This window comes from Otolemur garnettii, unplaced genomic scaffold (assembly GCF_000181295.1).
Source record: "Otolemur garnettii isolate 467f Iridium unplaced genomic scaffold, OtoGar3 scaffold00144, whole genome shotgun sequence".
NCBI lineage: Eukaryota > Metazoa > Chordata > Mammalia > Primates > Galagidae > Otolemur > Otolemur garnettii.
The window spans coordinates 616,727-627,663 of NW_003852539.1; the positions used below are offsets into that span (position 1 = coordinate 616,727).

A 10,937-nucleotide genomic window follows, 5' to 3' on the forward strand; every position below is an offset into this window, starting at 1 on the left:
GGAGGCTGAGGCAGGAGACTCGCTTGAGCCCAGGAGTTGGAGGTTGCTGTGAGCGTGATGCCATGGCACTCTACCCAGGGGGATAGCTTGAGGCTCCATCTCAAAAAAATAAAAAATAAAAAATAAAAAAAATACAGGGTGGCCATAAAATTTGTGTGCGATTTAAAATAGACAAACAATTGCACATGAACTTTATGGCCACCTTGTATATACATACTGATAACAAAAGATGAATACAAGCCATCTTGAGTACCCCTTGTAACGGTAGAAGTCAAAGTATATATAGTAGTTTGTAGTTTTCCCCCCTTCCTTCTACTTTTATTCATTCACCAAATTTTCTACAATTGTCACATATTAATTTCTAGGATTAAGAAAAATGCACACTTTCACAAAAGCAAAAATTACCCTGTTTGAGTTGGAGTTCTTTAAACTCATGTCTAAGATGTTCATTTTCCTCTTCATAACCATAAGAATCTGTTTCTCTTCCTTCTGTTAAGTTACAGACATGGTTTGCATAATTTTCCACCTAAAAAGAAAATAATACATTTTCTTACTCTTAGTCTATGGCTCATATTTTAACTCATATTAAAAGTCCAGTAAATGAAAGAGCCACTAAGAGATCACCATTCTATCATAACTACCCTCTGAGAAATAAACAGAAAACACAGCTTTCCTTAAGCGTGGATCTCTTTCTTCCAGCTGTCTTATGTTATCATTCACTATGTTTCCAATTTTGAAATTTGTGGTTATGAAGACATGGAAGCACAAATTTCTGGGACAGTCCCAATCTCTAATATTTTTTTCTATCAACATATCATGTTTCTTTTTCTCTCTTTTTTTTTTTTTTGAGACAGAGCCTCAAGCTTTCGCCCTTGGTAGAGTGCCATGGCGTCACAGCTCATAGCAACCTCAAACTCCTGGGCTCAAGCAATTCTCCTGCCTCCACCTCCCAAGTAGCTGGGACTACAGGCGCCCACCACAACACCCAGCTATTTTTTTGGTTGCAGCTGTCATTGTTGTTTGATGGGCCCGGGCTGGATTTGAACCCACCAGCTCAGGAGTATGTGGCTGACACCTTAGCCACTTGAGCCATAGGCATCAAGCCAACATACCATGTTTCAAATCAAGTCTCCCTATCTGTGGTTTAGGAAATATGGTCATAATACCTATGAACAGAGAAAAATCTACACAATTATTAGGCTTATACTGCCACGCTAAAACTGACGATTAAGATGTCTTAAACATTAGTAGGAGATTACATTAAAATAAATTGAGTATTCTTTAAAAATAATTTCTAGTTAATACGACAGCTTCACAAAAGGTATGTGGTATCTATTATGTGGCTAATAATAGATAGAAAGCTAACTATATGCTCCAGACACTATATTAAGGACATCAAATAATTGTTATCACAACCACATGGGACTATTATTCTCCCACTTTACAGGTAAAGAAGCAGGCTTAGAGAGGCTAAGAGTCTTACCTCATCATAGGAGGAATAAGGAGAAGAGCTAGAAGTCACACTCAAGTGTACCAAAACCAGAAACTGATCTCTTACTCTGCCAAATTGCTTGAAAGTAAACCACCAAAATAACTGAATTGTATTTTGCTGAATTGTTTGGAAGATTATTGGGAATATGCACAAAAATCTCAATGGTAGTATAGAAGGAACACAGGAATTGCAGTCCAACTTTACCCCTTCCTAGTAAGTTTCAGTTTCCTCCTCTTTAAAAAGACAGAAACAACATCCATTTCTAATAACAGCAGCTATAATTTGTTGAATACTTGCTAGGGGCCAAGGACCTGTGTGCAATGTTTTATACACATTAATTTATATAAACCTCACCAATGCCTTTGAAGACACTATTAACATTTCCATCTTACAGACAGGAATTTTGAGCTCAAAGTATAGTAACTTGCTTGACATTACACAAAAAGATAATTTTAAAGGCAATTTTTTCACCCCTATTTGCCTTTATTATGCTAGCCTGCCTTTTGTTCTAAAGGAGCTGCATTCTTTAAAAATGGAAATTAGATTGCCCTTTAAGAACTAAATTTAAAAATCTGTAAGTTACTTTCATGAGCTAAGATGTGGAAACACAGCAGAGTGATTTCCAGGCAACCTGAGAGGAAGACTATGCCAGAAAGTAGGTTGATCAGTATTAGAAACATCAAAAATAGTGATAATAGTTTTAAAAGGACATTATTTACCCATCTGAGCTCTAGGTGCTAAGGGTATGCAGAGGCCAAGAAATGAAGGCAGGTATTGATAGTCTTGTTATAGAAATCTAGCTATTTTAGTGCTATAAAAATTTAGAATCATTTGTTCACCAAGTAACCATCTGATTAAAATTTGGCTTCCATGTAATGTCCCTTTAAGAAATATGCCTAGTTCCTCTGGCAATTTCATTTCTTTTTGTCAATTAGTAAGTGGGTTTTTCTACAAACATCTCTATGAGTTTGGTAAACACAAGCCCATCTTTGAGAAGCAAGTCCACTGAGAGCATGCCAGTCAGATTCTAAACCTTCAAAGAAAAGAGTCACCTTGGAAGTTCAGCTCCTGAGACAAGGATGACTTTACCAAGCTAATGAACGTTACTCTGAGCAGACATGGTCGAATGTTCAACTAGTCATCTCTAGGCAACATCCTGTACACATACTCTACTGGAAACCGACACAGACTATTGCCATGTTTCACTTAAAAAAAATACACACGAGGCTTTGCAAACTACACAACAATGATATGCAAATGTTAGTTTTTAATATGCCAGTTTAATGAAGGACAATGAACAAAAGGACAGGTATCTTTAGAACTTGATGTCATTAGCTCTTACTTCTCTCGTTTCTCCCATGTGCTTCCTCGTCAGCTCTTCTACATTTCCGGTAGCAGTCCTCGGTCTGTCTTCACAGTGCTAGAGTAAGCACCAGACAAATAGAGTTGTTCTTCTGTAGTAGCCAGTATCGATTCCTTCCTTCCCAAGGTGGTGATATATGTCTTCCCATTGAACTTTTCCCTTGATAGAAGAGATAAGCACACGTATACACATGTACACATACATACATATGACTGAGGAGGCAAAACATCTGTGTATATGCCTAGAGTTAGACTTTCCAAAAGTATATTGTAGTTTTCCTATCGAATGCTGTTATCTGGTTATAATAAGCACTTAAATGAAACAGCTGACAGTATCTGCTATTTAAAGCTTTCAAAAACTGTATAGTATTTTCCTAAAGTAACAAATGAGCACATATTTAATGAAAATTCTGTATAATAAGAACTTAGAAAAAAAACTACAGGATTTTCTATCTTTTCTTTTCTTTTTTTTTTTTTTTTAGACATAGCCTCAAGCTGTAGCCCTGGGTAGAGTGCTGTGGCATCACAGCTCATTGCAACCTCCAACTCCTGGGGCTCAAGCGATTCTCCTGTCTCCGCCTCCCAAGTAGCTGGAACTACAGGTGCCTAACACAACCCTGGCATTTTCTTTTTTTTTTTTGGTTGTAGCTGTCTTTGTTGTTTGGTGGGCCCAGGCTGAATTCGAATCTGCCAGCTCAGGTGTACGTGGCTGGTGCCTTAGCCGCTTAAGCCACAGGCGCCAAGCCTCTATCTTTTCTAAAGTTTGCAAATTAATAATCTAAAAATTTCCCAAAGGGATCTTCTTTTGTTTTATAAAATCCTAAGCCTTTGTCCCCTTATTGAAAATTTAGAGATAAAAGGACTTCTCTGAAACCTGGAATTATCAAGGAATGATTTTACTCACAAAACATGTCTTATAATTTATACTTCTAAGTCATTCATCTGTCTTGCAAAAGGTTTTTTTTCTTTTTTTGCTTTCAATTTCAGCTGGCTTTCACTTACCTTAGTTTGAAGTTTTTTTTTTTCCTTTCTTCCTTTAGTGATTATCTTGCCCTTTGCCTTCCAAGAGCTGGGATTACAGGTGCCCGCCACAATGCCCGGCTATTTTTTTTTTTTTTGTAGGGTCGGGGTCTCACTCTGGCTCACTCGGGTTCATGCTGGTCTTATGCTGGTCTTGAACTCAGCTGAGCTCAGGCAATCCACCCGCCTCAGCCTCCCACAGCACTGGGACAACAGGTGTGAGTCACCAGGCCTGGCCACAAAAGTTTTTTTTTTAACTAATTTCAGACTATTACAGGAATACAATGTTTTGGTTACTTACATCACTTTTGCACCATTTGAGTCAAAATGGCAAGTGTGCTCATCATCCAAATCAAGCACAATAAAACTTGTTGATCTAAGACTGCCATCAATATTGTGTTTAATTTTTTAGGTTGCAAATAATCATGCAGCATGCACTATAACAGTATGTGAAAGATAATTATCTACTGACTGATAAAGTGGTATCTATGTTACGAGAACCACTAACTATGAATAGGACTTGCTGTTATAATCAAATACAACTTTTTAAAAAAAAATTTTTTTTTGAGACGGAGTCTCAAGCTGTCATCCTGGGTAGAGTGCTGTGATGTCATAGCTCACAGCAACTTCAAACTCTTGGGCCCAAGTGATTCTCTTGCCTCAGCCTCCCAAGTAACTGGGACTACAGGCACCAGCCACAATGCCCAGCTGTATCTGTTGTTGTTGTTGCAGTTATCATTGTTGTTTTAGCTGGCCTGGTCCGGGTTCAAACCTGCAAGCCTCAGCATATGTGGCCAGTGCCCTACCCAAGAGGTCTTTTTGTCTCTGAGTCTCCCTGTGAGTCTGCTCCTCTTGCTTCCCTACAGGGATGGACTTTCTCTGCCTTGCTCATCAGCAAGGCCAAAAACAGCCATTCAAATCCTTTACTCAAATTTCTGCAAAATAAATAATTACTTATTGCTTACCCAACAGGTTGTACTCCCCTGAAGTTAGTTACACACGCCTCATTCAGTCAGTTATGCATGGAATGGTTTGGAAGCGGGGCTACAAATATGGCCACTGAAGCCTCCTCTTTAAACAAAGATTGCTGGTGAGATCCAAGTTCCAGAGAAGAGAAGGTAGGCTAGGAGTGCAGTATAAAATAAACTTGCTATTTAAGACCAATGCATGTCCAACTATCTACTGAACAACTCTGCTTGAACAATCCATTTGTCCTTTTCTCCTCCTCCTGGTATATGCAGTTAAAAATCACCATCAATATAATTTCCCAAGCCAAAAACCGGGGAGTTATCCTTGACCCATCTTTCTTATTCATTTCCAATTTGTAGTACCTGTTTTGTCATTTTCTAATTCATCCTCTCCATGTCTATATTGCTGCTTTATTCAGGCTCTCCTCACTATTTGCTCAGTTTAGTGTAATGGCATCCTTAACTGATGTTCCTGCTGCCAGGCTGGCTCCCACCCAATCTGTGCTAAGCATAGCTCCCAGACTGATTCTCCTGAATACAAATCACTTGCTGCTTAATATTCTTATTGCTTTCAGGAGGAGTTAAACTCCTCAGCTTGGTACTAGAAATTCTCCAGAGTCTGGTTCCTGCCAGTCTCTCTAGCCTTATCTTTTGCCACTCCTTGACATTAGCCCTTTGTGTCAGTATATTTATTTATCCCCATCATGCTACTTATTCATATATATTTCTAAGACTTTTGATAATCAGGGCCCTCTGCCTGTGGTGCTGACATGCCACAACTTTTTTTTTTTTTTTTAAGACAGGTTCTCACCCTATTGCCCATGCTAGAGTGCAGTAATGTTACCATAACTCGCTGCAGCCTCAAACTCCTAGGCTGGGCTCAAGTGATTCTCCTGCCTCAGCCTTCCAAGTAGCTGGGGCTACAGGCATGTACCACCATGCCCAGCTAATGGAATAAACATTATTCCAGTGGATTTATTGAGACCTGATGGTTGAGTAATAGGAAATTCTATTAAAGCAGATCTTGAGGTAAATGTATCTGTTCCTTGAATTACAAATGCTCTGATATCTAAACTTGTACAATTGCCCACGTAGCAAAGTATACAAGATTACTCTTCAAAGTAGATGCCAAAAAAATGCTCATTAAGTATCTTAAAAATCCACTCTCTGGAAAGAATTGCAGCCTCTAACGCAGAGGTTCTCAACCTGTGGGTTGCAAACCACAGGAACTGTATTAAAGGGCTGTGGCATTAGGAAAGTTGAGAACCACTGCATGTAGTGCTTTTAGGCCTCCAAAAACTTCTAGATGTAAATAATAAGGTGGTAAGGCCTTCAAAACAAACTGAGACAGAGACAAAGAATTTTAAACAGAAAGAAGGCAAAGAGAATGGGTGCGATTGTTTCTACTTCCTCTTTTTTTATCCTAACAGGTGCCCTCCTCCAACTACAGTATAGGGGACAGGACTACACCTCATGCTACAGAGGATGAGCTTTGGATCCCATGGTCTTGGAGTGACACTAGGTAACAAAAGAAATAGAAACAAAAGAGTAACTGAAATAATCTAGTCAGGTGACTTTGGATCCTTCTCTCTTCTATCTACCCAAATATAATTTAAAACTTACAGACATCTCAAATAATTTCTTCTGTATCAATTCCCAAATAAAATGAAATATATACTTTTAAATGAAAAGGAAAGACAAAACATAACCACGTAAAAATGTACACATGAGCAAGGACACGAAACAGAAAAATGAACAGTTGACATGTTAGGAAAGTTTCTCAACCTTGGCCCTATTGACATGTTGGGCTAGATAATTATTGTGAGGGATGTTCTGTGCTTAGTAGTATGTACATCAGCACCTCTGGCCTCTTCCAACTAGATGCCAAGAGCACAACCCCGGTTCCCGGTTGTGACAACCAAAAATGTTTGAATACATTGTAAATGTCTCCTAGGGGGCAAAACCACCCCCCAGCTTAGAACTATGCTAATGTGAGAGGATAATTTTTTGTAAGTTTCTGGTAACCTTGCTACAATGACATTTATTCAGCAGCAGCTGACAGACCCTATTACTGATAGATTAATAGGTAATGCACAAAAGTGAAAAAGCTGCAGAACTTGTTTTTCTTTTCCTATCTATTACAGAAGAAAAAGCTGAATTTCTTAGTATTTGGAAACTTTACCTGGTCTAAGCATGTGACATTACCAATAACTGCTTAAATTGGTCTAAAAAAATATCCAAATCATTATACCCTCAAAAGATACTTGTTAAAAATGTACAACTTGTGGGCATTGCGTGTGGCTCAAAGGAGTAGGGCAGCAGCCCCATATACTGGAGGTGGTGGGTTCAAACTCAGCCCTGGTCAAAAACTACAAGAAACAAACACAAAAAATACCATTTGTAAAAAAAAAAATGTACAATTTGTGTATCCTCAAAATAGGTTTATACTTAAACTTGAATACTGAAGAAGAAATAGTAAGACTCAACAAGGAATACATATTTTAAGACAAATTAAATCAAGATGTCCAAGCTAAAATAAAATTTCACTGGATCTAAATTAATCTTATTCAGTATTTAAGGCCCTCTGTTCCAGTCTTTTTACTGTGCCTGGTGCCTTGCTAAATATAATTTATTTTCAATCATTCCTTTTTGTTTTCTTGACTCACATAGCAAATAATGTTTTCTGATTCAGAAACTAAAATGAAAATAAAGCACAAGAACTATTTCAAGCATGTCATTTTTGAGAAAATTCTATCATATGCCCAGGTGTTGTGTTGGGTTCATATAGGCTTCAAGTTGAAATTCTCTTCTATACGATTATTTTGAATGATCTTTTCACATGTAGAAACACATCACTAAAATTTATGCCCAACATAGCGTTCACTTAAGGAACAACCTTCTTTCATTATATAACCCTGAAATGGGTCCCAAACTGGAATTTTTCTCTTCTATTTTCAAGACACTCTCGGCTTGTAGTAATTTAATGTTTATAGTTACCAATATGCATGTCTGCATTCTAGTCTCTAAGACAGAAGGCTTGCCATAGTGTAGAGAAACACAGAACAGTTTTTCAATGACTGTAGGGCTGGAGAATGCAAAATACTTAACTACACAAAGCATTGCAGCAGGAAAGCAGAAAGAAGTGATCTATAGATAATAGAAGTGGTGAAGAATGGATATTCAGTAACATGCAGCGTGGACAGTGAAGGGTGAAAATGGCTTTGAAACGAACTGGTGCTCAGAGTGATGAGAAAAGTGATGAGGCTGTAGCTTGAAAGGCAGAAGGTAACTAACTTGATGACCTTTGATGCTGAGGAAACAAAAGACTTCCAAAGTTTCATCGGAATTCAAGGTTCCGCATGACGAACATCTGTTTAAAAAAAGCAGAAAACGGCAGTTCTTTATTGACGGGCCGGCAAATAGGAGAAAGCTGGGCCTTCGGGTGCAGTCTATCAAGGGGTGCGTCTTCTCAGCTGTGAAGTTAGAAAAGGAACGCCAACCTAACTCACCGAGGCTGTTCCAAGACCACTCTAAATAAGAGCAGCAGCTAATGGTCTGAGGCAGCTGGGTCCAGGAAAAATGGGCGACTTCTTCAGGCAGAACCACTCCAGCCCCGGACTAGAAAGGCCAGGCCAGGAAGGACTTTCTCTTGTAGTTTCTGGCCATACTGTGGAGAGAGACGGAAGAGACAGGAAAGAGAACGCATAAAGGAGAGGTGAATGGGTGTTTTCCTCCTTGGGCTGAAGCTGGAACCTTAGGAACCAGGCTGGAAATCTTTTGGAGGGTGCAGCGAGAGCCTAAGGGTCGCTCAGCTCCTAGCCGCTGTGCTATGAACCACAGGTGACTACCAAGACTCGGGCGTCATAGCAACCGCACTCGCTACCCCGGCGCAACGGCGTTGTTCCGGCGGGAACCATAGATACGACGCACCCCATTGGCTCCAGGGACGGTTCTTTCTGTGGAGAACATGTTACAGCTCACACCATTGGTCTTTGGGTCATGGGGCGGAGTTGTTCACGCTGCGTTGATCTTACGGCTCATTCCATTGGCTTTGGAGATGGCGGTAACCATGGTAACGTTAAGGCTAGCGTTTGTAATTTAAGGGGATACGTTTTGTCAAGTGCTTCCTGCCAGGCCTTATTTAGAGCCCTGTCCCACTAAACTTACTTTTTTTGTTTGTATGTTTTTTATAAGTTACTACATTCTTAAAGGTGCGGGAATGCTAGGTCAGGAGTTCTGAATTTTAGGCTTTCATCTGTCACTAACCATGGAAAGCACCTAAGTTAAATCATATAGTGCTTTGGACCCTGCTTATTGTAAAAATGAAGAAACTAGGTTCGTCCAGAATTATCCGTAAAGCTGAAGCTCTTTAGAAGTCTAAGTGATACCGGAAAAGTGGCACCCCAGCCAGCTCAGCAGAGCAGGGCCTGGGGGATCTGCCACTTCTGTCTTGGTGGCAGCAGCCGGCAAAAAACCCGGCAGGTTGGGGCAAGCGAGGGAGCTTTCTTCCCCCACTAAAGGCTCCAGTAGAGCGGCGTTAGAGGACCTGTCAATCAAGGGAAAACTGGTGCCCATCCCTGATTGGTCCATTTTCAATCCTGCTCCTGATTGGTCCATTTTATGGACCAATCATAGCTAAGCTATTACCCCTATATAAGGCCCCCCCCCCCGCAGAGAGCCTGGGGGCAGATCGTGGCAGACCTTCAAGGAAGATAGAGAAGAAGACTTCAGCCCATCGCAGACCATCCAGAGGAAGAAGCGAGAGCTGCGGCACTTCTAGTGCTGATCCTACTCTACAAAGAGGCTTGGCTCTTTGTAGGAGTTGTAACACTTGAGCTGCAACTGTAACACCTCCGCTGCTGATCCTGCCTTACAAAGAGGCTGGGCCCTTTGCTGATCCTGCCCTGCAAAGAGGCTTGGTCCTTTGTAAGAGCTGTAGCTGTAACACTTCTGCTGCTGATCCTGCCCTACAAAGAGGCTTGGCTCTTTGCAGGAGTTGTAACACTTGAGCTGTAGCTGTAACACTTCCGCTGCTGATCCTGCTCTACAAAGAGGCTTGGCCCTTTGTAAGAGTTCTTTTCATAAGAGTTGTAACACTCGTATCCTGCCCTGCAAGGAGGTTTGGTTCTTTGAGCTGTAAATAAAACCTCACTGTTCGTTCAATGGTCTATCGATTTCATTGAATTGTTGAGATCAAGAGCCTGGAAATCCAGTGTTAAAAATCCGGTATCATAAGCACTGAAAAATCCGTTTAGATGACGCATTATCACCTACCTATATAATGCAAAGTAAAAATTTCTAGGCTGGGTAAGGTTCCTCCTGCCTATAATCCAGTAGTTGAGAGGCCAAAGCATAAGGGATCCGTTGAGGCCAAGAGTTTGAGACTGGGCAACATTGTGAAAGCTCTGTCTCTATAAACAAATAATAATAATTAGCTGGGCATGGTCTTAGCTACTCAGGAGGATCGAGGTAGGAGGATCACTTGCGTCCGGAAGTTCAAGGTTACAGTGATCATGTCCCACACTCCAGCCTAGGAGACAGAGCAAGACCCTACCTAAAGACATTTTTTCCTAAATGACATGAAGTTTAACTAGGCTCAATTTTTATCACCTTTTTAGATGCTCTTATTGCAAGATTCTAGTTAGTTATCAAAACTCGATTTCACTCATGTTTGGGGAGCCCCGCTTTGCCCCCAAACACTATTTAACATTTCTGATCTAGTCGCCTGAAGAGGATCTTTTCAAACTTTGGCTGCTTTTATACACATTGTCTATTCTAGATGGATCTTACCCTTCACTTTCTAGGAGCTACAACCTCCCACAACCCCACTCCCAACACCAGACCACTTGCAGGTGTTTTCTTCTCTGATAATGTCCTCCATTACCACCTGTAGCCCACTTAGTTCCTGTATCTCAATTCAAGCGTTGCCTCCTCAGGGAAACATCCCTTGGTCCTTCAATCTAGATCAGGTGGCTTCTTTTTTTTTTTTGAAACAGAGTTTCAAGCTGTCCCCCTGGGTAGAGTGCCATGGCTTCACTGCTCACAGCAACCTCCAACTCCTGGGCTCAAGCGAGTCTCCTGTCTCAGCCTCCCAA

General features: G+C 40.6%; 1 protein-coding gene across 1 annotated transcript in view; it reads right to left on the reverse strand.

The window, feature by feature from the left end:
• CCDC30 (coiled-coil domain containing 30) overlaps positions 1–2,858 on the reverse strand; it is a 129,169-nt gene extending 126,311 nt beyond the window's left edge. The window contains exons 1-2 of the mRNA XM_023518668.1: positions 2,835–2,858; positions 406–526 (exon numbers count right to left, since the gene is read on the reverse strand). Coding sequence (XP_023374436.1) covers positions 406–526; positions 2,835–2,852 — 139 coding nt within the window. The 5' untranslated portion in view covers positions 2,853–2,858. The remainder of the gene's footprint in view (positions 1–405; positions 527–2,834) is intronic.
• Positions 2,859–10,937: the final 8,079 nt, after the last annotated feature.